We start from the raw sequence: 25,272 nt of genomic DNA, 5'->3' as shown, positions 1-25,272 counted from the left end.
AGAAATGCATTCTTTCAGGGTATTGAGTAAACTTCCAAGTCTCCATTTTTTTACAATCTAAAAATGTCACAAACCACATTTGTATAATAATTGGTAGGGGTTGTGGTTCTCAGACTTTTGTATGAGATGTATATACAGTATGCTTGTCATGCATGTTTGTTTAGGAGTCTGTGTTGGGGAGGGACACCTCATCATCAACCCAGGCTTCCACACATACTCGAGCTTGTCCAGGGACCAGATGCTGCCAGGGAAACATTCCTTGTTCCTTCCCATCCAGAAAGAAATGGGCAGCAGCCCTGGTTCTCTGTAAATCTGCAGCATGTTGCCACTGCTGCATGAATAAATCTACTTCCTAACTCTGTCCCCTTCAGAATTATGTAATTATGTAATCTCCACCATTAACTATGGAGAAGGTGTGAGTCATCTGTAAATTGATTATTAACTGACACTTATCTAATGGCAGTTACTTGTAGCGACAAACTGGTCTTCAGCTAATGCAGACTGATCTTTGACATTAAGAACCTAGGTCCCTTTATCCTGTTCCCACTCACACCCCAAAGGTTTAATTAAGTACCGTTCGTTTAAACAGGTCTAGTTCTCAGTGCTGGGCACAAAACTGCACAAAGTAGAAAATAACCTTAGTCACAGTGAGACTTTAGGGGGCACCTTTATCTAGGCGAATGGCTGACTGGGAGGTAGTTTAAAGATGTCATCACAGCTTATGGAAATTCATCTACTAAAATACCCTCTGGATGCTAGACAGTCAGTGTTGGTGAAATTATTTAAATTTGTCATACCAAATAAATCTTTCTTAAATTGTTTATATTTAAATAGATATCTGTAAGTCTCAAAAGTGACACCCCAAATTATTATTCTATCTTTTACTGTGGCCATTTTTTATAGCTGAATTAAGTAAATTGGTCAGGCAAAAAATTATTTTTTTCATTTTATTTTGTGTGTATGAGTATTTTGCCTGCATGTATGTGCATCATGTGCATACAGCATCCTAAAAGGCCAGGAGACAGCGTCCTCAGGCTGGAGTTGTGGGAAGTAGGACTTGAACCCAGTTCCTCTGAAAGAGTAGCCAGTGCTCTTCACCACTGAGCCATCCATCTAGTCCTTGAAGTGTTTTTGAAATGTAATCTCATTTTCTTCTTTTTTGAGATGGACTCTAGCTCTCTGTTGCTCAGGCTGACTTCAGACCTCTGGGCTCTGCTGATCCTCAGCCCCTCAAGTGACTAACACTGGCATTGCATGCTAACACACTAAGCTGTAATCTTTCTCCTTAAGGCAACCGAATATCTTGTGTATAAACACTTGCTACTGATTTGATAGGAAATACTAAATAGTAATTTATATAGTGATTGATTTCTTTCTCTTTTATTTATTTTCTTCCTTATTACTGTTTTTGGTGGAAGTTCCAGTTTCCTAATAAACTAAACACCTACTTCTTTTTCTTCCTCCCTCAGTATTCCCTGGATAAATACTGAGATGGAGATATTTAAAGTGTTTTCTTTTGGGGAATTTGTATATATGTGATATGTGTATATGTCTGTGTGAAAGCATATATGGAGGTCAGAGGTTAATATTCTATATCTTTTCTATTACTCTCCAACTTTTTAAAAATAATTTACATTTATTTATTCATTTGGTCATGTGCATGCATTTATATACATTGGCACACGTGTGGAAGTCAGAGGACAACTTGCAGGAGTTAGTACTCTCCACCATGTGACTTCCAAGGATCAAACTCAGGCTTGGTGGCAAGCACCTTTGTCCATTGAGCCATCCCACTGGCCTCCTAGTTTATTTTTTGAGACAAGGTCTCTCACTGAGCCCAGACCTCCCTGATTGACCTATCTTGACTGGCCAGCAAGCTTCAGGTGTCCTCCTGTCTCTACCTTACTAGCACCAGGATTACAGACATCACTGTGCCCAACTTTTATGTAATTGCTAAGGGTCCAAATCAAGTCCTCATGTATATGCTGCAAGCACTTCACCAAACAAGCCATCCCCCAGTCTCATCTCCTAAGGAATTTTACCTAATAAAAGAAAGAAATGAAATGGCCAAGCTGTCAGGATGTTTAAATCACTCATACCCTTTTGTTAAATAGTCCCATTGGTTTGTATGTTAAGCCAGGTTTTGTTTGCCACTGCTGACTCATCACACACATTTGCCTACCAGCTCATTAAAGAAAAGACTGCTGGCTTTTATTTGGGGCTAAAAAAACTTCCTTTGCATTAAAGGTACCATGGAGAGGCAGTCACATGATCCAAACAACTATAAAATATTTTAAAATAAAAAGCTAAATAATAAATATATAACAATACAAGAAAAAGTTAAAGGAGTTTTGTGTGTGTGTGTGTGTGTATGTGTGTGTGTGTGTGTGTGTGTGTGTTAAGGACAGTCACAGCTTTGCATTTTATCCAAATATCAGAATGTCATAATTTGAGTCTTATTCCTTCAGGAGTTTTACAGATTAAAGGATATTTCAAAAGGAGGCCAGGAGAGGCAGACAGGCTAGAGAGAGTGCTCAAGAGTTAAGAGTATATACTGGCCTTGCAGAGAACCAGAGTTCAGTTCCCAGCACCCATGTCAGTCAGCTCACAACTGCCCTTATGGCAAAAAACCCCATATGGCCTCTGAAGGACCCCACACTCACCATGCACAAGCCCTCATACACACAACTAAAAGTTAAAAGTGCACCTTTGAAAGAGCTGGAGGATGCATTTTGGAGACACCTGTATACTCGATGCTTTGGTCTCCACGTCTTTCTCCGGTAAGTGGTTATTGAAAGAGAAAAGTGAACCTCCAGCTTCCTGTGAGTCTTCATTTGTGAATGTTTTCCACACCGCTCCTTCAGCACCTGAAGCCTGCTGACCTGCATTACGTGCTGTATGCCACTGTCATCCAAGTGGTTCTACTATTACAGCATGAAGAGGTGCTGCATAGATTATTACTTGTCTGTCTGTCTGGGCTCTACTGTACCAAAGAACATTGGAGGAAGTCATGAACAACCACCAGGACTTGCCTGCCATGTCATAAAGTATCCCCCTTCAATGATAAAGAGGTGCACACATTGCTCTCCTGTGAGGAGCACTAGGCTGGAGTCCAGCTCAGCAGGCAGATGAGCCAAGACCTGTATGCATGAGGACATGCTCCTTTCACTCCCTGGGGCCTTTCCAGGGCCACCGCTTACTAGCAATTTGCTGTTGTATTATGTGTGTACCTCACTGACCCTCAGCCATGTATGTGAGGGAGACATTGCTATACTCTGAGTAGTTGTAAGGACTGTGATATGTGTAGTCCTCAAAGCTAGAGCCTTCAGTGCGATCCTCCCAAGTGGAGCACGGAAGAGAAAGATTCAAGTGTCAGAAGATAGCACAGCACATGTCGCTTTCTCGGAAAGCCACACTTCTCCCGTTGGTTGGCTGCCCTGCCTGCTAGGGTCCATCCTTTACATCCAGCTAAATCAAGGGCATCATTTTCCAACCTCTGACCACACTGGGTAGGGAATAGCCACACTTCATATGCATTGTCCAGAGCTGGCCACTTGGCCATATTGACTAGTAGAGCAGCCAGCAAGTGGCAGCCAGCTGTGTGCCACAGGAGTGAATCACTGCCGAAAGCCTTTACCTTGTCAGCCATGGATTAAACAAACCCCACAGAATGGGACTTTATTTGGGTATTGTAATTTGTGGTGTTTGGTCACAAATATTAAGTTGGAATGTACTTTTAGAAGTTAAAAATATCTTTTTTCAAATTTATGTCCTTTATCTCTTAGACCTGTGCCTCAGACAAAATCCTGGAGTTTGATCGGGACTTTCGAATCCGGCATTATGCAGGTGATGTCGTGTGAGTATCTTACTCTGGTGCCTAGCATGATGATTTGCATGCAGCCTCTCTTCAGAAAATAAGACTAGGGAACTATGAGTCATTTTTCCTTTCTCGTGTTTGGGGGAGTGGGGTTGTTTTAGTTTCTTGATTTGAAGAAAGTGACATAACTTCATTTCTTCCTTGCTTCTCAGACATTTGGTTTGAGCATATGCTGTGTGACTCTGTGTACTTCCTGGTGTGGTCGGAACTCAATAAAAATGAACTAGTGTATCAGTAAACTTGGAAACAAGGGTTTATCAGTCAGGGTCTCTGGTAGACACGTGGATAAGATGGGCTCTGCCCTTAAGAAGCCAGTAGGTTAGTGAGTAGATGCATCCAAGCCACAGGAAGGGAGGAAAGGACTGAGCTGGGAAGGCACTCAGCGTTCTGGAAGCAGAGGAGTCTGGAGAAGACTTGCGGGAGGAAGCAGTGTGCAAGTCCAGCACCGTTAAGTGAAAGCCTGGAGGAAAGCGAGAAGAGAGCGAGGGGCAGGGAACTACAGACCACGCAGTATCTGCAGGGCATCAAGCAGCTTTGAGAGCAAAAGCGGTTTTATTATCGTATTGCCAGATAATGTTTGAAAATAGAATTCTAATTCTTTAATTGTTTATTGCCTTACAAATAAAAATAGCAATTGACAAATACCAAATGGTGTGAAAATTACCTTGGTATGTTAAGTTCCAGGTGTTCCTGTATCAGACTGTCACAAACCAGTGACTTAAAACTGTAGCCACCTAGGCTCCTGATGTAGCTTAGTGCTAAAATGCTTGCCTGGGATAGGTGGAGCCCCCAGCACCACAAAAAGAAACACAGAAGCACACATGTGAGGTTTTGTAGTTTCATAGTTCAGTAGAAAGAAAGATCAAAATCAGGCGAAGCTTTTCTCGGGAAGAGTCTGCCCCCTTCCACCTTTTGATGCTATGGACATTCCTTGGCTTGTGGCTTTACCTCCTATGGCTGCTCCCTTCGTCCATTGCTTTCTCCTGAGTGTTAACTCTCCCTCCATGCTAAACGGGTTTGGTGGCATCTATGGCCCCAGTCATCTATTGGATTAGTTCCTTCTTTCAAGATCCTTAACAAAATCACATCTCTTTACCAGAGAAGACAGTATTCCCAAGTTCCAGTGTGGGAGTTCTTTTCCCAAGGGACTGTTGTGTGGCCGTCACTTGGTACGGGGTCATTGTTCAGGCTGCATTTGTTGTTTCACTCTTCAGTGAACCCCAGTCCTCATTGTTCCTTATCATTTAAAACGATACCTTTTCCTCTACCTTTTCCTCATTTATTATGTTAGGAATTCTTCCCACGTAACCCATTACAAGAAGAGATTATCAAGAAAAAAGCAAATGATTATCTTTATAAATGCTGGAAAGCCATTCGAAGACACTTAAATAGCTATTTCTGAAAAATTAAAACCCCAGAATCATAAAACTATATGACTCTAAATTACCACCCTCTGTCAAACTAGCCATCATTGCAAGATGTCATTATCCCCCACCATTCTGACCCTGTGCCCAGGTTTAGAGTAAGAAAGTCCAGGTCCACTGAGATGCCTCCCACTAGGATAAGCCCAAGCCTCATCCCAGGCTGCTGTTTGATGATCGGGGTGGTGTAAGGGCAGAGCTGGACAGAGGCCTCTGCCCCCGCAAGTCCTCCCATTTTATAGAGAAATCAACTTCTACAGAACAAGTAGACATCTGACCCAAAGGCTCATGCCATACTTATGGGAGAACTGAGGCAGTAACTAGGTTTCCAGGCTTCTGGTCCAGACTTCCAGCTGGCATTCACTACCTCAGGCTTCTCCTTCAGCCTTTCAGTCCTCCACTGGATTGTTATGGATTATCTTTAGATTCCCAGTACTCTATAGGGTATGGTATCTGAGCACGAGGTGCTTTTCATACGAGATGTGCATGTGTGTATGTGATTGAATGTATGTTTAAGCATAAATACACACATGTGCATATACATATGAGTGCATAAGAAGAGATAGGCTATAATAATTTCCGTCTGAGTCATAGCAAGTGTTGTGACAAACTCTGAGTAAGAAAACACTATAATATTTTTAGGTCTTGTGGTATGCCTGGAGAGGCTGATGTGCTGGGTTCTGGGTGCTAGGAATTATTTTTATAGGATGAAGTAGGAAGGGTGGTGAAAACATATTCAGGAAGTAGCAGGGGTGTATCCATCTTTGCTATAGTACAGATTGGAAATGCCTGGGAAAGTACATGAGATCAAATCACAGTGAGACTTGCACACCATACTATGGTCTTTGAAATTCAACTTGTCTGGGTTTAATAATAGATTAAGAGTAGGGGAGTTCACGTGTTCAGTTAAGAATGACAGAAAGGTATTATGAAGATCTATGTTAGGCAGGCAACAAAATAATTCTGGATGTGGTAATCTTAATTTCCTGTGGATAGCACACCTGGATAATTTTTTGTTTTGCAAAATTAAATATGTAAGGCTAAAGGTCAGGGTTAGGGGCCTGAGAAGTATTGATGTGGTTGTCAGACACAGAGCAGACACAGGCAAGAGAGCAGAACTGCTAAGGTGGAGTCTAGTTAGCGTGTGCAGTCACCTAGCCTGTACCTACTCGCCCAGAACCCTGGCTACTCTTTCACTCCAGCACAGAGTGGCTCCCTGTGGAGGCCTTTCTGGTCACACAGTTTCCCTGCCTGAGCTCCTCTAACCAATTGCCTTCTTAGCTGGACTTTCAAAGCCTTACTTTCTGTCTTCCTCCTGACGGTGAATAGTGGGCTCTCTGTAATGTATGTGAATAGTCTCTCTGTAATGCTCCTGCATGTGCCTGCTTCCAGCCCTTCGTCCTGCCTGTTGCCCCTCATTATCTGCCAGTCCTTTTCCTCTCTGCTCACCCAGTTCTTACCATCCTTTGCAGTTCTCCTTGGACTCTCTCATACCCTGCACACTGAGTGGTACTTAGGCAAGTCACTTGACCTCCCCACGGATGGGACAATTAGTTCCTGTGTGCAGCTGTTTTGCTTTTCTCTTAGGAGTGCTGGATGATAAATACAGCTATCTATTTTGCAGTCATCTTCTTGAGGTAAGCTAGCCAGTAGAGAATTATATTCCTCGAATGCTGGGACTGGTGTTCACTCTCCTTCTGGAGGAGAGAAGTAGAGTCGTTTTTATTTGGTGTGCAAGGTCTGGCCTTTATTTCAGAGCTAAGGGAACTGGCTGTGCAGAAATCTGATTATAAAACTGATAGCAGGTGCTGGGGATTTAGCTCAGTGGTAGAGCGCTTACCTAGGAAGCGCAAGGCCCTGGGTTCGGTCCCCAGCTCCAAAAAAAAAAAGAACCAAAAAAAAATAAAATAAAATATAAAATAAACATTTTAAAAAAATAAAATAAAATAAAATAAAACTGATAGCAGAAGACCTGTGCACACCAGGGCATCTCGGGCGTGGCTCTTACATGATGACAATGCCTACACTCTGTTCTCTCCTCAGGTATTCTGTCATCGGTTTCATTGACAAAAACAAAGATACTTTATTTCAAGACTTCAAGCGCCTCATGTATAACAGGTATGATTGTTACCTTTACTTGAGTTCTTTGACATTCAGTGTGCACATATTCAGGCACATATACATGAAATAAACCTCTCTTAAAACAGAAGAAAACAGTAATAAACAATATCACATAAGAAACAGAAATGGTGCCAAGATTAAGCAACTGTGTTTGTTCATGGGATAACTCATTGGATTCTTGAAAATACTGATTTCTGGGCAGTGGTCAAGACAAATGTTTGATTGGCATGGGCTTGAGAGAGAGTAGAGAATGAAAAGATGGGCACAAGATGTTTAAATAATTCTCTCAAGATCTTTTGCTCTAAAATGGTTTGTCCGTAGATGCCGAAGCCACAAAGAATGGGGACAGAGCTGTCAGCAGTAGAAAGTTGCAAACACATCGAAATAGGAAAGCAAATCCATGCAAGAGCTGAGCATCAGAGAATGGGACTTTCAGGAAAGAAAGCCAGTGTTCAGTTTGTCAGGTGGTACGCACCCATTTGAGGAACAGTTGGCAGAGTCTAGCATTTCTCTATGTAGAAAATGTTAAACTGGAAATATAACCACTTTTGACCAGTGATAATGTCACAGTATGCTGTCAAGCTTGTGTCCCAAAAAGAACACAAAATGGTATTTGTTATGTTTGTGCATTTATCATGGCCTAGAAAATCAGCTGACAGAGCAGCACCTCTCGGTGTAGACTAATGTAGCCCAGGATTACAGCCCCAGGGTAGAAACGAAGTAACACATGATGTATTACGGAAATATTGAGCAGTCACACAGGGTACACTACTTAACGTTGGCCTGACAGGTTGTTTTCTATTGGAAAAATCTGCTCGGGAAGCCACACAACTGGGGGAACTTGCTTACTAATTGACAATGAAAAATATTACCCGGAGAAGCTAGTCTGCTTGTGTGCTTGGTAAGCACGGAGTTAGAACAAAGGAACTTCGACTGGGCGAGGTGAATCCATTTTATCATCCTCCAGAGCAGTGAAAAGATTAAATGTCTGCTCACTGCTGCTTACTTCATATGCCTGTGGTAGGGAAGACCTTGAGGAGTCCTTTAGATGAGACAAGTTTACCCACAAACACTTTTTGATGTTTTCTTGGCTGAGCAGCCTCCCAAATCTGAATGCATCCTTCTTTTGTATATGTTAATGTGACCCTTGGCTCTCTAGTTCTTTAGAACCCAACAATTACACACACACACAGGTATGGTGTGTATGTTCACTTTTGTGCACATGTGTCTGTAAAGGGAAGAGTGGAGCAGGCAGATGGCACAGGAATTTTTACTTGTTCTCTTGTTGCTCACATCTGCCCTACCTTTTATAAATGCTAGGTTTCTGGCTTTGTTTCTCTCACTTTAAGAAAAAAATCTAGGTGTTGGAGAGCTTGCTGCTCTTTCAGAGGACTGGAGTTTAGTTCCCAGCACCCATATGATATAGCAAACAAGTATTTATCCAAGTATTTAAGATATCCTTTAAAAAAAAAACTGTTTGGGGCTAGAGAGATGGCTCAGAGGTTAAGAGTACCAACTGCTCTTCCAGAGGTCCTGAGTTCAAATCCCAGCAACCACATGGTGGCTCACAACCATCTGTAATGGGATCTGATGCCCTCTTCAGCGTGTCTGAAGACAGGGACATTGTACTCATATAAATAAAATAAATATTATATGACTTTCTGGCCTGAAAATTCTCCCTTAAAATGACCATGTTTATTTGGATTTTTTATATCAATTCTAATGTGATATTTAATCATATTTTCAGTCTTCCTCCTCCCTTCCACTTACAGCATTCTATGAGAATCCTCTCCAGTTACAGCCAGCAGTAAATAAGGTAGAGGAAGGATTTGGGTTAAGAACTGCCTAGATCCAAACAACAGTGCCCCGCAGCCTTCTGGCACATGAAGACTTCCTAAAGTGCACACACAAGCTTCCTACCATCTGGAGACCCTGTTTAGTAGGTGTTTGAAAGGCACTGTAGGAAGCTGAACACCACAGTGAAGGGCCATCATTTGAATTACTTCTCTGCTAAAGGGAAGAAAGGAAAAACAGTGTGCTTTTATGTGTTCATTTTTATAAGAGTATGACAGGAAATGACAGGCTACCACCATACAGGGATCAAACTATCCCGATCCATTTCCTGGCTCTATTGATGGTAGTTGGTCCTCTACAGTGGTGGCATTAGAAGTATCGCCCTCTCTGGGCACACAGCCAAGCTCACGGCACCCCTTCTGCCCTCTGGCATCATCTGTTTCTCCATCTCATGGTGACCATTTGCGGGCAGGTGTGAATCACATTCACAGCGTGCTTTAGAGAACCAACTCAGTTTTTCACAAGGGAAAGAAAAATGGACAAGGTGGAGGAGGAATAAATACAATTAGCAGTGAATGCCTGTTAATTATTGTCTTTGCTAACCCCAAATTTGTCAGGAAAAACAATCTGACAAGAAAAGAGATCCCCCAGTGAAGCAACATTTCCAGTCCCAGCTATTTGAAAGTGCAAAGCACCAAAGGGAGGCGGAAGAAAATCACAGCCGAGGTGTTACACACACTTTATGAGAGGAAAGCTCCACAACGCCAAGTAACAAATCTGCGGCTTCACCGTGGAATTGGCCTGAATTGCATCTTTAGATTTGGGTCATAGTAGCCCTAATATGATACAATGGTGGGCTGGAACCACTATCACTACGTGTGAATGTGCTAATAAATCCAGCTCTAGTGGCTGGCTTTGCGAGGAGACTATCACACAGTTATGTCCATATCCCTAGCCGTGTGTTGGTTACCTATAGAAAAGATTTTCCCTTCCTTATTGTCTGCCACGATGTGAGGACCACTTTCCTGCTACAGACCTGTCTTCAATTTTGTTTGGCCTTTATAAAAATATTCCACAGATATATGTGTGTGTTTATATAAAATAAGTGTACTGACTGGTTTTGTGTGTCAACTTGACACAAGCTGGAGTTATCACAGAGAAAGGAGTCTCCCTTGAGGAAATGCCTCCATGAGGCTGTAAGGCATTTTCTCAACTAGTGATCAAGGGAGGGAGGGCAGATTGTGGGTGGTGCCATCCCTGGGCTGATGCTCTTGGGTTCTAGAAGAGAGCAGGCTGAACAAGCCAGGGGAAGCCAGCCAGTAAGGACCATCCCTCCATGGCCTCTGCATCAGCTCCTGCTTCCTGACCTGCTTGAGTCCCTGACCTACTTGAGTTCTTGTCCTGACTTCTTCTGGTGATGAACAGCAATGTGGAAGCTGAATAAACCCTTTCCTCCCCAACTTGCTTCTTGGTCATGTTTGTGCAGGAATAGAAACCCTGACTAAGACAATAAGATACATATGAATGTGTATATTCTAAGAGCCACATTATCTATGCAAGTGATCTACATAGTAATTTAATGGATGTCACTTTAAAGAAGTTTAAAGAATTTTTTTAAAGTGCTACAGTTTGAAAATTGTCTGCAGTGCAGTCTGGTATAAACATTAATATGGTACAAACATGGTGTAACCGTAGTTTTCTCATGCATGGTTTCCCAGGTGGCTTGGTGAATCCCCTCTGCAGTGCCCTGTGATCCTAGGACACACTTGACAGCACGGATTGCCTTTTTATTCCCCTATCTAAATGCAGCTTTGACTCATTCTTTCTCTGTTCCTCAGCTCAAATCCTGTGCTGAAGAACATGTGGCCGGAAGGCAAACTGAGCATTACAGAGGTGACCAAGAGGCCTCTGACCGCCGCCACCCTGTTTAAGAATTCCATGATTGCTTTAGTAGACAACCTTGCTTCAAAGGTAATTCTTTTCCTTTCTAAATGTCCTTTATAATCCACAGATTCGCTCTTAACGTGCATTAACATACATTGGAGAACATGTGTGTGATTTACTTTTTAGGTCATTATCCTTAATTAAGTTGAACAGTATATATTCAACGTGAACAATAAAATTTTTATTCCTGTTTAAAAAGAATCTTGACTAAATTAATTGTATCCCAGATGAATTCTTGTTTTTAAATTCAAACTTTTTAATCTACCATTAAGGTCAAGGGGAAACTGCCATTGTGGTTTCAACTAAATGTATGACATACCTAATACCTGGAAAGATAAACTGAATCTGTGCTGGAAAGTCAGGCGGGCTGGAGAGGGAGGACTAGAGGTGGAAACGCTTGGATGTGACTGTAGTGGTGCTCCACCCGTCCATGTGTTGTGTGAGTAGCAAGTGACCAGAGGAGTTTAAACAGGAATGTAGCTTCTTAGTATCATCCTCACGTTGCCTTAAATGGTTAGACTGTACGAATGATTAATGACAATTATTTCTGGTTTTTGCTGTTGCTTTGATTGTGATGTTGTCTGATAAGTTGAGTCTGTCTTTTTTTTTTTTTTTAATTTTCAAGTACAGGTTTTATTTTCCCCTCCCTCAAAGAGCAGATTTCTGTTCCTAACTGCTGCTCTTGACAGGTTTGATAAATTAGCAGCCTTCTAGGACTCGTTATTTTTAGCTCCTTTATGTCTTCCTCTTCTGGCAATTTTATTGTATGTTTTCTTCTTTATTGTTATCTTTTTGAAATCTATTTTTCTTGTAAAAGAATTAATTTGCATCTGTACTTCACCAAGGCTACAGTAGGCAGATACGGCAAGTGCACATCTCATCAGTAGCTTTGTGTTTTCCCACCATCATCCCTTGGCCTCAATAGCAAATAAGCTCAGGAATTTGTATAATTAAATTTCCAGGAAGACAGACAACACGGGTATAAAGGCTAGAATGCCGTCCACATCCTGAGTCTCTGTGTCCATACTGTTCATATCGTCTTTAATCTGCTGCATCCAGAAAAGAAGGGAACCTAGAAAGAAGGCATGCAATGCAGGAAGAGCTGACTGCTATGGAGGGCATTTACTCTTTAACTAGAGAAAGAATCACTTTCCCCAAAATGGATAGATGTATATCTGTCACCTCAGGAAGACTGACACTGTAAAGCCTGCTTAGGCTGTACAGCAAGTTCCAGGTCAGACTCAGCTACATAGGGAGACTGTGTCTCAAACACAGGAAACTATGAAAACCTAATTCCAATCTTTTCTAATACATCAAAACAACCCTGTACCCAGGGAGTAGGAAATATGTATTCCTTTCAAGTATAAATGGAACCCTTTGCAAGAATTGACCACATGCTGGGCCGCAATGACGCAACTATTTTGAAAGACTAGGTAGACAGTTCCATTCTCCATCCTCAAAAGCAGGTTATTTAAATGTGCCTGAAAGCTCTAAAACTAAAATGCATTCCTAAGTAAGTCACAGATTTAAGAGGCCATCACAACGAAATTATAAAATATCTGGGACTGCTCGACAAAGAATTGACATTTATAGGATGTTAACATTTGTATACCTTTAGAAAGCAACAAATATGGCTAAAAGTAGGTAGGTTCAACTCAAAGAGCCAGAAAAGAAACTCAAGAGGAGAAAATAACTTTAATGGCAGACGCTAACCATAATAGAGAAACCAAAAACCTAGTAAATAGACCAAACCTCTAATAAAACTGACTTTTTACAAAAACCGACGGGTTGAATGGAAGGCCTTTATAACCTCTGATGCTAGAGGTCAGTGTGTTTAATAACTGGCTGCTAACACATTTTAAAATTTTAGTTTGCTAGAAACATGTTAAAATTGATTCAAGATGAAGTAGGAAGTCAGAATAAAACAGTAACCTTCAGGACTCTGAATCACTAATCAGAGGTCTATTGCCCTCCAACGCCTCCAGGAGCATCAGGGCTGATGATTCCACAGACGCAGTCTATAAACTCTAACACAGCACCTGTCAGCCTACGGGAGGCGTGAAGAGAGGCCACTCACTTTACAGGAGTTGTGTTACAACAGTGCAAGGTTAATCTGAGAAAATAAGAGATTGGTTGAGTGTAAGAACACAAGCAAAAGTCCTAAAAGTGTGAATGAAAGTTGCCTTTTCTGGTAGCATAATAAATACAGTGCCTGAAACAACACAAGTATTAAGTCAGTTCTTTTTAAAAAATCAACTTCTGAAAGAAGAAAACACAATTATTTTCTTGAGGATATCACCTTCATAACAGACCTTAAAGACTTTCCACAAGGAAAATAGGAGCTCACTGTGAAGAGTGACTAGCGGGCAGGAGGTGGTGGTTACCTCTGGAGAGATGACTCAGCGATTTAGAACATTTGTTGCTCTTCCAGAGGACCCAGGTTCAATTCCCAGTACCGACTTGGTGGCTTAGAGCCCTGGGTTTTTCCAGTTCCACAGAAAGTGACTCTCTCTTCTGGCTCCTGTGGGCACCAAGCTCACGTGTGGTGCACATATGTACATTCAGGCAAAATACATAATACATAAAATAAATCTTAAAAATAAAAAAAAAATTGTGACCTCAAGTTATCATATGCTAGAGTGGGATTAAACTGCAGGCCCAGGTGAAAAGTCCTGCTCCTACCAATCACAGAAAGAATCCACACTGGGGAGAGGGCTCACTGGGCCCAAGCGTGAGGATCTTAGTTCTGAACCCAACGCCCATGTCAAAGCTGAGTATGGTAGTGCATCTATGTAACGGCGGTGCTAGAGAGCAGTGGCAACCATCTCAGGGGCTCACGGGCAGGCATTCTTACTGAAACTTCAGGTTCTGTGAAAGCCTGAAATAGCATGAAGAAGTTACTAAGGATGACACTCGACATCAACCTCTGGCCTTGCACGCCTACTTGCATGTCTGCATTCATGTGCGTGTGCACAAGCATACACACACACACACACACACACACACACACACACACACACACACCAAAACTCAGAATGTTTAGGCAAGAGCCTGGAAACATGAGCAAAAACAAATAACCAGACAAGTTACAGAAATAAAGCTGAACAAAAAAAAATTAGTGACAATTAAAAAGTTTAAAATCATCTAGAATTATACTTAGAGCCATCAAATAATAATGAACACATCTAGCATGCATGTACTCGGGTGCACAGAAGGGGAGGAACACAGAGCAACACTTGAAGTTTGCCCAGGAATGCTAATAATGTTTTAAGACACCACTGTCCGAGCAAGCCAGGAGGCCAAGCAACTCCATGCTGGGAAAGTTAAAGGAAATCTGATGTGACACCTAGTGAAGTGCAGAGCCCCAAAGACAAGCGTCTTGCTTGCTTTTGTTGGGTGAGAAACAGGCTCTTGCTATGTGGCTGGGCTGTCCTGGGGCTTTCTGCACTGAGAATAAATGGGAACTCCTTCCTGTCTCTGGCTCCCAAGCACAGAGATTCCGTGTGAGCAGTCCACACCTACTTCAGATCAAGTCTCTTAAAAGCAGCCAGAGAAAGATAGCTTAGCTTCAAAAGAATAATAATCAGGCAGAGTGGAAAGGACTCAACAGAACTCCATACTCAGAGAATGCTCTTTCTACAAAGACATAAGAAAGACTTGCTAAAAAGAAACCGAGTGTTTGCCAGCATTAGAAGCTCGCTAGCAGCAGTGAAGATTTGCACCAGGATGCAGAAGCACCTGGCAGCTGCACTCTCTTCTTAGGCTTGCTGGCTTCCAGTCTGGGCCAGAGCCTTCCTTACTACCTGACAGTAAGTCATATATGGAAGAGGCCTTGCCCCATCTTTTCTTCCCTGCTTTTCAGGATTTTATTGGAAAGCTGATAAGTACTACTTAGCCAATTTCCCAGAAGTGGAACGCCATGGGACATTTCTCCACAGTGTTTCAAGTGTACTATCCTCTCTCCACCTAGAATCTAGGCTCTAGAACATCTTTTAAATACAGAGAACAGGCCCTAGCTGTATACAGCCTGATGGCTCTGTAAACTGCTACCAGCAGATGATCAGTAAGTTACTAAATGAATTTGAATATGCCTTGACCCTTTGACAATGTGCGAAGCAGATCAAGCAGATGTACCATTTGGCGCACTTTTATGAATTATATTTTTCACATAAAACCTAGGGAGACAGGTTAAGGGAATGAGATCACTGTGAACTCCAGCAGTTTAGCCTTTATACAACACCGAGTTCATCAAACTTAGGATTGCCTAGGCTGAGTCAGGCGGTATTTATAAGTGAGAGAGGAGGTGGCATTTATAAGCTGAGACAGAATGCTGATTAAATATAGAAAAGTATTCCCACTAGATTCTTTATCCAGTGACTTACATCACTAGGCAGGCTGAAAGGGCTTCCCCACCTGCTGGTTGGCTGTTAGTGCCTCGTGGTATTTCTGCTTCCTGCGTTCAGTGCTCAGGCTGGTGCGATTCCACTTATCTACTCAATAAAGTCTCGGGCATGAGCTCGGATGATTGCTTACACTGATCGCTGTGTCCACATCACTGCATGTGTACTCAGTTCAAAGTATTCTCTAACTCACCTCATAAGTATGTTCCTTAATTCTCAAGCGTGAAGTTTTCCTAATAGTCTCTGTTTCTTTGATGTCTAACTTAAGCATTTCACCAGAGGATATCCTCAGTGTGATTCTTATCCTTAGAAATTCATTAAATTCACCTTCATGTATGTTTTGTTTGTATTTAAAGATTGCTTATATTCAATATTCTGTGCAAGTCCCAGTAGGTCAAGTTTGGCTATCCAACTGTACGGTAGTATCCCTACTAATTTCTTCGTTGGGTTGAAAGCTGAGTTACCAGCTCTAACTTTATCTACCTCTTCTCATGTACCTTGAGCACCGTCAGTCTTTGCTTTAAATATGTTATATTCCTTTAAGTTAGAACTGTCACATCTTTCTGGTGGTTGATCCATTCTCATTTGAAACATTCCTTCCTTTCCTCCTCCCTTTTATCTTTAAGTCTACTTTCTGTAAATATTACAACTATGCAAACTTCTGTTTTGACTAGTGTTTGTACAGTTTCTTTTTAGCTCTTGGAGATTTATTTCTTTATTTCATTGACTCTGCATGTACATTATTGTGTGTGTGTGTGTGTGTGTGTGTGTGTGTGTGTGTGTGTGTGTGTGTAACACATGCCTGCAGAATACCCAATAGAAGCAGTGTAATGAAAACTTTATTTGGGCTTATTGTTTTTGAAGATTCAGTCCGTCTTGGTGGGAAAGACTTGGTACTGCAAAATAGTTCATAGAGAGCCAGAGGCAGGGAGGAAAAATGAATTCTGAGACTCAGGTCTCAGTCTCCTTTCCCCCTTTTATTTCACCCAGATACCCAGCCAATATGATGGTACTGCCCACATTCCAGCCAGATTTTACCATAATCATTTGTAGAACCGTATCCTTACCATTAATTCTTTGCAAAACTGTCCCTTCAGATACACACAGAAGAGTACTACATCAGTGTCCTAGGTGATCCTAGGTCAATCTGACATTAAAGAGGAAATAATTACACTACTTAATAGCAGAGATAACTAAGATGCAGATATGCCGATTCTGTGTAGTGTTGCGTGAACACCAGAACACACCAACAGATCTAAAAGCACTTAGATATTTATTGTGCTTGGTGTTACTTGTCTAGGTTTATTCCCCAAGCAGTGAGATCTTCTATGTCAGACGGCTCACCAAAAACCTTCACTTAATAGTGACCTCTCCTTCCCCATGGCACTAAGTCTGATCAAAGTTAATCAGTACTCCATATGAAAACTATTACAAATTTTACCAAAGCTACTTTTAAAAGTAGGATTCTGCATAAACATTATGATAATATTCATCCTCTACTTAAGTATACAAAAATATTGAAAATATAAGAATTGATATTTTAGGATTAGCTAGCATAGCAGTGTGTTTCTTTGTTCATTTGATTGTTTTTGAGACTGGGACTCATTATCTAGTTTTGGCTGGCCTGGAACTCACTGTGTAGATGGCTGCCTTCAAACTCAGAAAGATCTACCAGCCTCTGCTTCCTGAGTGCTGGGATTAAAGACATGGGCCTCCAAGCCTGTCATCAGTTATCTCTTGATGCATAACAAATTATTCTTAAATATTGTACTTAAGAGAACCATAGCTCATTATTCCTCATGATTCAATGAGTTGACTGGGAATTCTGCTGGGCTCAACAAGCAGAGGTCAGGATGTCAGGGATGGTCAGTTGAATGGGTGAATGACTATGGCCTGACTAGTCACTACTTATTCATGTAGTGTTTGGCTTCTTTACATGCTAGAAAGGTACCATGGATACCACTCCAGATGTCCCTTCGTATTACTTCTGCTGTATTGTATTGGTAAAGCAAGTCACAAAGCCAGCCCAGATTCAGTGACTCCTACCTCTTAATGGTTTATGCTACCAATATCATGGTCATGTCACTCTTCCATAGATGACAAGACCAAAATAAAGACAGGTATACTAGACAGGTATGCCTTACCAGATAATACCAACCCTGATACCTATGAGGTGTCTTGTAATTAATTTTCCTCTGACACTACTAGCCAAATTGTTACCTGGTTCATCAAGTTAAAGGACAAAGTTACTAATGAGATTGATGTTGATTTCAAATGCCATCTTCAAGTGAACCCACTTCTGTATGACTTGGATACAATTTTTGAAGTATTCTTGGTTGTTCTTTACATTTAATAATTTGTTAGAATGATTTAAAGAACTGTAAAAATTCTATCCCTATGGTAACAGTTTTATTATGAAGGATACAAACAGCCAGATGAAAAGATAAATAGGCTGATAAAAGCTGGAAGTAGGGCCCAAGTACAGTGGCTTTCTGTCCCCAAGGAGTAAGGCTGTACCATTCACCCAATATATCAATACATCCTCCAAGCCTAAGTGTCGTGAGTTGCTAATCAGGGTTTTAGTGTACAGGCATGACCGATTAAATCATTGGCTGGCTGCATAATTTACTCTCCATGCCTTTTATTATGCCTTATTTACTTTGCTTGTTGCTATTTCATAGATTCCTAACTTAGGAATCCATGTAACTGTGTGACACAGAAAGGGTGAAATCAAGGTCTCCTTAGCAATCCTTAAATTAATGATTATCCAAGGACACCTGGGTGGGTTCAGCCTATAATCACCTAGGCCTTTGGTAGGGAAAGGGAGGCAAAAAAGTCAACAACAGAGAGCTGACATGAGAAGACTCAGCCATTGCTGTGTGTGAGATGGAGTCTCGTTGTGACAGAATAACTGACATAACAACTTGAAAGGAGGCAAAATGTATTTTGACTCTTGGTTTTCCTTCCATTATGATAAGAAGAGCATGGTAGAGCAGAGCAATTGATGTCGTGGCAGCCAGGATGTGGCGTGCTATGGGTAGTCCCCTTTCCCTTCCTGCCAGTCAAGCCCGAGCCGCTGAGGTGTTGCAGCTCACATTTCCCTTGGTAATCTTCTCTGAGCCCTCTCAGAGACAGTGAAGACGTGCACTTAACTCATCTCCAAGTCAACAATCACAATTTACTGTCACAGCTGAAAGGACAAACAAGCTATCCCCAAGGTCCTTCTGAAAGTAATGACTCTATATCACTGTGACTCTAGCTGTTGAAACCCATCCCAGACTTCTACCTCCACAGCTGTGAGATAATAAAATAATATTTTAAGCAACTAAATTTGTCATAATCTGCTGTACCAACCATAGGAAGCTAATTTAGCAGGATTTGCACAAAAGAAAGAAAACAACTTTATTTTTATGGTGTGGGAGCAAAATAAATATATAATTATAGCTTCCTTTTTAGGTATTGAAAAGTTATTTTTTTTAAGTGTAAATCAGTTGACATTCTTCAAAACTCTACTACTTAAATCATTTGCTACTCTTTGCCATCTCAAGCCCTCCATGATGCTCAAAATTACCTAATATAACTGTGTAGGACCCTATCTTAATTAGGGTGCATCTGTGTGTCTGATGGATAATGGATTCAGAGAAGAGAAAGACAGTCGCTATTCTTACAAGTAGGATATATTTGACCTCTTTGATTCATCCAGTGATAATTTATTCATTATCCTCAGTGTACCAGGATCTATGCCAAACATGGCTTTATATTTAACAGGAGTTGATATCTAATGTCTGGTACAAAATGTAATGACACAGAGGGGAGAATTTTTAGTGGGGTTTTTTCACAGAATCTCTAATGCCTATTGATGGCTTTACAATGTTTCTGTTACCCATAAAGTTTCGTGTTCTTCAGAAGCACAAACTAATGCACCAAGAGCAAAGGTATAGCAATATAAGGCCAGTGGCTGGCATGTGGGGAGCCACTGCAGGACCCCCAGGCCTGACCTCCATCACACCACGTTCTCTGTCACAGTTGATCTTTACCACAGCTGCTGTATTATCTTCCTTTGAGAAATTCCTTCAGTTAATTATATATATACAAAACTCAGTGTTTACACATCCTAATTATTTGCTCCTTAGCTGTAACCCCTTTCTACTGTTTCTGATGAGTCTTGAACAGTAAAGTATAAACTGGTGACTACATGAGAACTACTTTGAATTGAAGCAGAAATAATGTTTCGTTTACAGGCAAATGCCCAAGTGGTAGGAGGCACTGATCTTAGTTTGACACAGTTGACACTAATGACACACTAGCATCCCTTGTCTGCACCTGAGTTCTGTCGTTGCTTATTTATTTATTTATTTATTTATTTATTTATTTATTTATTTATTTATTTAGGAGCCATACTATGTACGTTGCATCAAACCCAACGACAAGAAGTCCCCACAGATTTTTGATGATGAGCGCTGCCGCCATCAGGTAGAATACCTGGGACTCCTGGAAAATGTGAGAGTGCGCCGGGCAGGGTTTGCCTTCCGCCAGACCTATGAGAAGTTTCTTCACAGGTAAAATCTGGAGTCTTACCCAGGACTCTACTGTAATACTTCCTTCCCACTTGTTCCTAAGCCAGGTGTTTCACTTCTTTGAACTTATTTCTGCATCTATAAGGTGAATGTTAAAATTTCATTCAGTGGTTATAGTGAGAACTAAGAAAAAGTCCAAGTCCTGGCATATAATCGATCTTCACTATTGTATGCACTATTGCTATCGAAGCTGATACAGGAGCGATTGGCATTCCAAGCACCGGGGTTGTGAAATTATACTGACTGGTCTGAGGCGTGGATTTACCACTTTCTAGTCCTGTGACTGTTTTTCATGACCCAGTTTCCTTGTATGTGAAATGAGGATGAAGTAGTAACTACCTTGAAGGGTGCTTGATGACTGGGACAAAGGACCCAAGGCACTTAGAACAGCACCTAGCTGTAGGAGCCAGAGTGTGAATTGGTGCTGCTGTTGATTTAGGGATGGCAATGACGGTGACTCTTGGCAACTGGGAGCTAGGGAAATGACTTCATTCTCATCAGTTTCATCATGTTAAGTATCTATAACCATTTCCAACATTCTGGACTATAGATCTCTCTCTCTCTCTCTCTCTCTCTCTCTCTCTCTCTCTCTCTCTCTCTCTCACACACACACACACACACACACACACACACACACACACACACAGTGAGTATATAAATATAGAAGACTTAAACCAAGGGCTAGAAAGGTGGCTCAGTGTTTGAGTGCACTTGCTGTTCTCCCAGAATACCTGAGTTTTCTTCCTAGCACCTACATGGGTCTGCTGGTTTAAATAAGAATGGCTCCCATAGGCTTATGTGTTGGCATGCTTAGGGAGTGGTACTACGTGAAAGGATTAGGAGAGGAGGTGTAGCCTTGCTGGGATAGGTGTAGCCTTATTGGGGTAGGTGTGGCCTTGTTGGAGGAAGTGTGTCACTGGGGATAGTGGTCTTTGAGGTTTCAAAAGCCCATGCCAGGCCCAGGATCTTTTTCTCTTCCTGCTGCCCCTAGATCCAGATATAGAGCTCTTAGCTACTTCTGCAGCACTATGTCTGCTTGTGTAAAAGCCCCAATTCAATTTCTTCTTTTATAAGAGTTGCTATGGTCCTGGTGTCTCTTCACAGCAGTAGAACACTGAGTATGACTGAGGGGTAGCACATAACCACCTATACCTTCAGCTCCACAGATACAACACCCTCTTTAGGCCTCCTTGAGCAGCTGAGCACACACAGGCACACACAAACACAAATAAAACATAAAAATAAATGTAAAAACTTAAACCAGAAAACTCTAATGTTTGAGGTCAGAGGAGCCTCTAAAGGCATAATACTTCCAGAGAGAACCCAAGTATACAAAGGTTAGAAAAGATAAGGTCAGACAGAGTGGGAACAGCCAGGAGAAAGAGTGTGGCACTTTAAGAATCACATGATCAGTATAGGTTAAAGATGCTAATTTTCTGGCATGGTGTGAAATAGCAGAGAAATAGGCAGAGCCTGGCTCGTTTGGACTTTGTAATTAGGCCAAAGCATTGAAATGTTGAAATTAGTGAGTTTTAAGCATTGAGTAATATGTCCTATACATGTTCAAGTCACTATGGTGACCACATGCTGGGGGGGAAAAAGATGTGTTGGGATTCTGCTACTGTAGGAATCTAGGAGAGATAACTTGCAAATAGTGTCTTCAGCAGTGTGTTACTGTGACATATGGGTAGTGGACACCTTCAGGATGCATTTGGAGCTAGATGACAAGGCTGGCTTGTACACGAATGGCCTGTGATGAGTCAGGAATAGAACAGAATGAAAAATGACAAGTAGATTTTTGGTTTGAGCATCTGGGTAAACACTATACTGAATAAAGAACTTTGAAGTAGCCGGAGAGATGGCTCAGTTAGTAACGTGTTTCCCAACAGAAGCATGAAGAAAAGCTGATAAGCAGATTCCTAGCACCCACATAAAAAGCCAGGTACACGCCTATAGTCCTAGTATCAGAGAGATAAAATAGGAGTACACTAGGGGTTTGCTGGCCAGCCAGCCAGTCCAAATCAGTGAGAGACTGTTTCTCCAAAAACTAAGGTGGGAAGAGGAAACAAAAAGGGAAAAAAAAAACAACGTAAGGTTCAGTGACTGCAGAAGACACTTAATGGCCAGTCCTCACACATACCTGCACAGCATGTACATGTGAACCTGCACCACACATATATGAACATGTACACATACATAAACACAAGGAAACAAGTTTCAAGAGGAAAGCACAAAACAAGACAAGATTATTTGCTTGGGCTGGGCAAAAAGTTGGTAAATGTTTTCAAGGAGGGCTTGAGTGTGTTCTCCAGAAGCGAAACCATGTGTGGTGGAACGTGCCTGTGACGCCAGTGCTGGAAAGGCCGGGACAAGCAGTCTCCCAGGGATCACTAGCCTGCCAGCCTAGCCTTGTGGCAAGTTCCAAGCAAGAAAGAAACCTGTGAAAAGCAGAGTAGAACAGACACCGTTGTTGAGGAATCATACCCAAGATTGTCCTGTGGCCTCTACACACAGGTGCACACATGTACCCTCATCCCTCCATATACATGTGTCTGCACACATGGACACACACATTATTCTCTTGCTCTGTTACCTTTTAAGTGCATTCTAAACATCTAAGTGGAAACATTGGGTCCTTGGGCATATATACTTGGAGTTCTGGGAGGAAGCTAGGCTGCAGAGAAGAGAGATGGGGGTCTTTAGGATGCAAATATAAGCCCAGGAGTGGATAGAGAAGAGGAGGAAGAGGAAGCCTGGAGTGGTATTTAGATTTGTGGTCTAACAGTAAGGAACCAACAAGAAGAGAAAAGGGATAACCCCTAAGACATAAGGAGAACTACAGAGGGGTTGTGTCACAGAACCCCACAGTGCTGGCATTTCAGGAAGAAACTTGTGCCATTATATAAAAGGTTGTTACACAACCACTCAGAGGTCAAATAAGATTGGGCAATAAGATTTATCAACACAAGAGTCAAAATAGAAGAGTACAGAGCCTGGTTTGAGCAGGATAGGAAGAAAGTGGGGCCTGTAACAGTAAAGCTCAGGAGAGTTTGCTGTACATTGGGAACAGGAAAATGAACACAGTGACTGCAAAAGCACAGATGGGGAAAATTAAGAACAGGGAATCCCATGGCACATGTGAGAGGGGTCTAAAGTAGTAAAAGCGTCCTTGAGGTGGCAAGACAGGATAGAATCCCAAACTCAAGTGGAAGCCATGTCAGCCTGACATGGGAGCAGAGACATTTTGCCTGTGACCGTGGGCTGCAGTCAGAAGATATGGCATGGCATATGCAGGAAGCCTTGAAGCTTCACTGATAGCAAGATGCAGTTGTTTCTCCCTATTTCTGCTTTTTGAGTGACATGTGAGGCGGGATCCTGAATAAGAGTGAGCATCAGGAGGCAAGCGGAGGAGAAGTGAGAAAGAACACTCCTTTAGAGCAGTGGGTCCCAACCTTCCTAATGCTGTGACCCTGCAGTACAGTTCCTTATGTTGTGATGACCGCCAGCCATTGTTATTTTTGTTACTACTTGGTATAACTGTTATGATGCTACTGTTCATAATGTAAATATCTGGTGTGCAGGATATCTGATATGTGACTCCTGTGGAACATCCCCAGGGGTCTCAACCCACAGATTGAAAACTGCTGTTGTAGAGCGTGAAAACAAGTGGACTTGTTCCATAGACTTGCCGTCAGAAGAGGGCCTATTGGAGATATGAGATTGCAAACACGAGAAACCACCTAGTATTGACAAATGTTCTCTACCTCATTAGAATTCAGCCATATGCGTCAAGGGAGATAGATCACTCCAAAGAGATAGTCTTGGCTAGAATGAATAAAACTTGGCAGAATAATAGCCTGGGAAACTGGAGTTCAATTTAATAGTAATCAAAAAGTTATGCTGAAAACTGACCCACTGTTCCTGTTGGCATCACATCACTCTGTAGGCTGTGTGGGAGGAGTGTCTTCATGAGTGGAAGTGTGTTCATTGTGAGTCTTGATTTCAAATGGGGTCCAGTTCTTTCATCTTGCATTAGAAAGAGTTATAATCCCTCTTTATTACATGGAAAACTTGGACAATTTATCAGGTACAGTGTTGTCATGAACAGAAAGTCAGTAGAAGTTAAATAAATCATGAGCATGGTGGAATGGTAGCCATCAGGGGGGTTGTGCTAAGAGTGTATTGCCTTGAGATACAATGGGAACCGTGAGAGTGGTTGACATAACCAAACCGTAAGTAAACATGGCTTGAAGGAAAAATGTTTTCTGAGTGGGGACCTTTACCTACCCTGTTTCTTTTTGGACCTTGTAACTTTCAACACAGAACGTGTTTGTCTGTTCATTTGAGGCATGAAAAAAAAATGGTCCCTATAATATGTTTTCTAGTACTCATATGAAAACAGAAAGATTAAAAAGAACATACAAGGGGTAAAGTGTTTGGTATGAAAATGTGAGGCCCTGAGTTCAGATCCCCTGTATCCATGTAAAGGTGGGTACAGTGCACACATCTTTTACCCCAGTGCTGAAAAAGGGTCAAAGAAAGGTAGATCCCCGGGTCTCAATGTCCAGATAGTCTCGATGAAAATGGCCTCAGGTTCATAGAGAGATTCTGCCTCAGAAAACTAGAGAGGGATAGAGGATGACACTCAGTGTTGACCTTTGACCTACACACACACACACTCACACATATATGCATGTGTACAAACACCCCACCCCATTCTCATAAACCAATGAATTTCCTGTAGTCTTAGTGGCTCAAAATTAAATACCCCATTTCTACCCCAAACATCCTTAAATAGTGAAAAACATATATATGTGTGTGCTAGTTGATTTTTATTGTCAACTTGATACAATCTAGAGTCACCTGGTGGGAAAGAAGCTCGGTGGAGGGATTATCAGATGAGATTGGCCTATGGCCTGGTCTATTCCTTCATGGTTCTTGCTTCCGGGTTCCCTCTGTGATGGACAGTGACATGGAAGGGTAATGAAATAAACCCTTTCCCTCCTAAATTGCTTCTGTCCATGGTGTTTATCACAGTGACAGAAAGCAAACTAAATAATCTTAAAATAGCAAATGCACAGCCAAGATGGGGAGTCAAAAAGAGGGATTCTCAGTGAACCTTAAACATGTGTCTTATT

The 25,272-nt window shown here is 41.7% G+C and overlaps 1 protein-coding gene across 3 annotated transcripts in view; it reads left to right on the top strand.

Annotated features, from left to right (window-relative positions):
* The window catches only part of Myo1d (myosin ID), a 276,639-nt gene that overhangs the window by 98,266 nt on the left and 153,101 nt on the right, over positions 1-25,272 (top strand). For all 3 annotated transcript variants that reach the window (NM_012983.2, XM_063268469.1, XM_063268468.1), the window contains 4 exon segments: positions 3,786-3,856; positions 7,342-7,416; positions 11,052-11,184; positions 19,950-20,116. In NM_012983.2, coding sequence (NP_037115.2) covers positions 3,786-3,856; positions 7,342-7,416; positions 11,052-11,184; positions 19,950-20,116 — 446 coding nt within the window.

The sequence above is a fragment of the Rattus norvegicus genome, chromosome 10 (assembly GCF_036323735.1).
Source record: "Rattus norvegicus strain BN/NHsdMcwi chromosome 10, GRCr8, whole genome shotgun sequence".
NCBI classification, from domain to species: Eukaryota; Metazoa; Chordata; class Mammalia; order Rodentia; family Muridae; genus Rattus; species Rattus norvegicus.
Note: the sequence above shows the minus strand (reverse complement) of the source record. Positions and strands in the feature narration are given on the sequence as shown.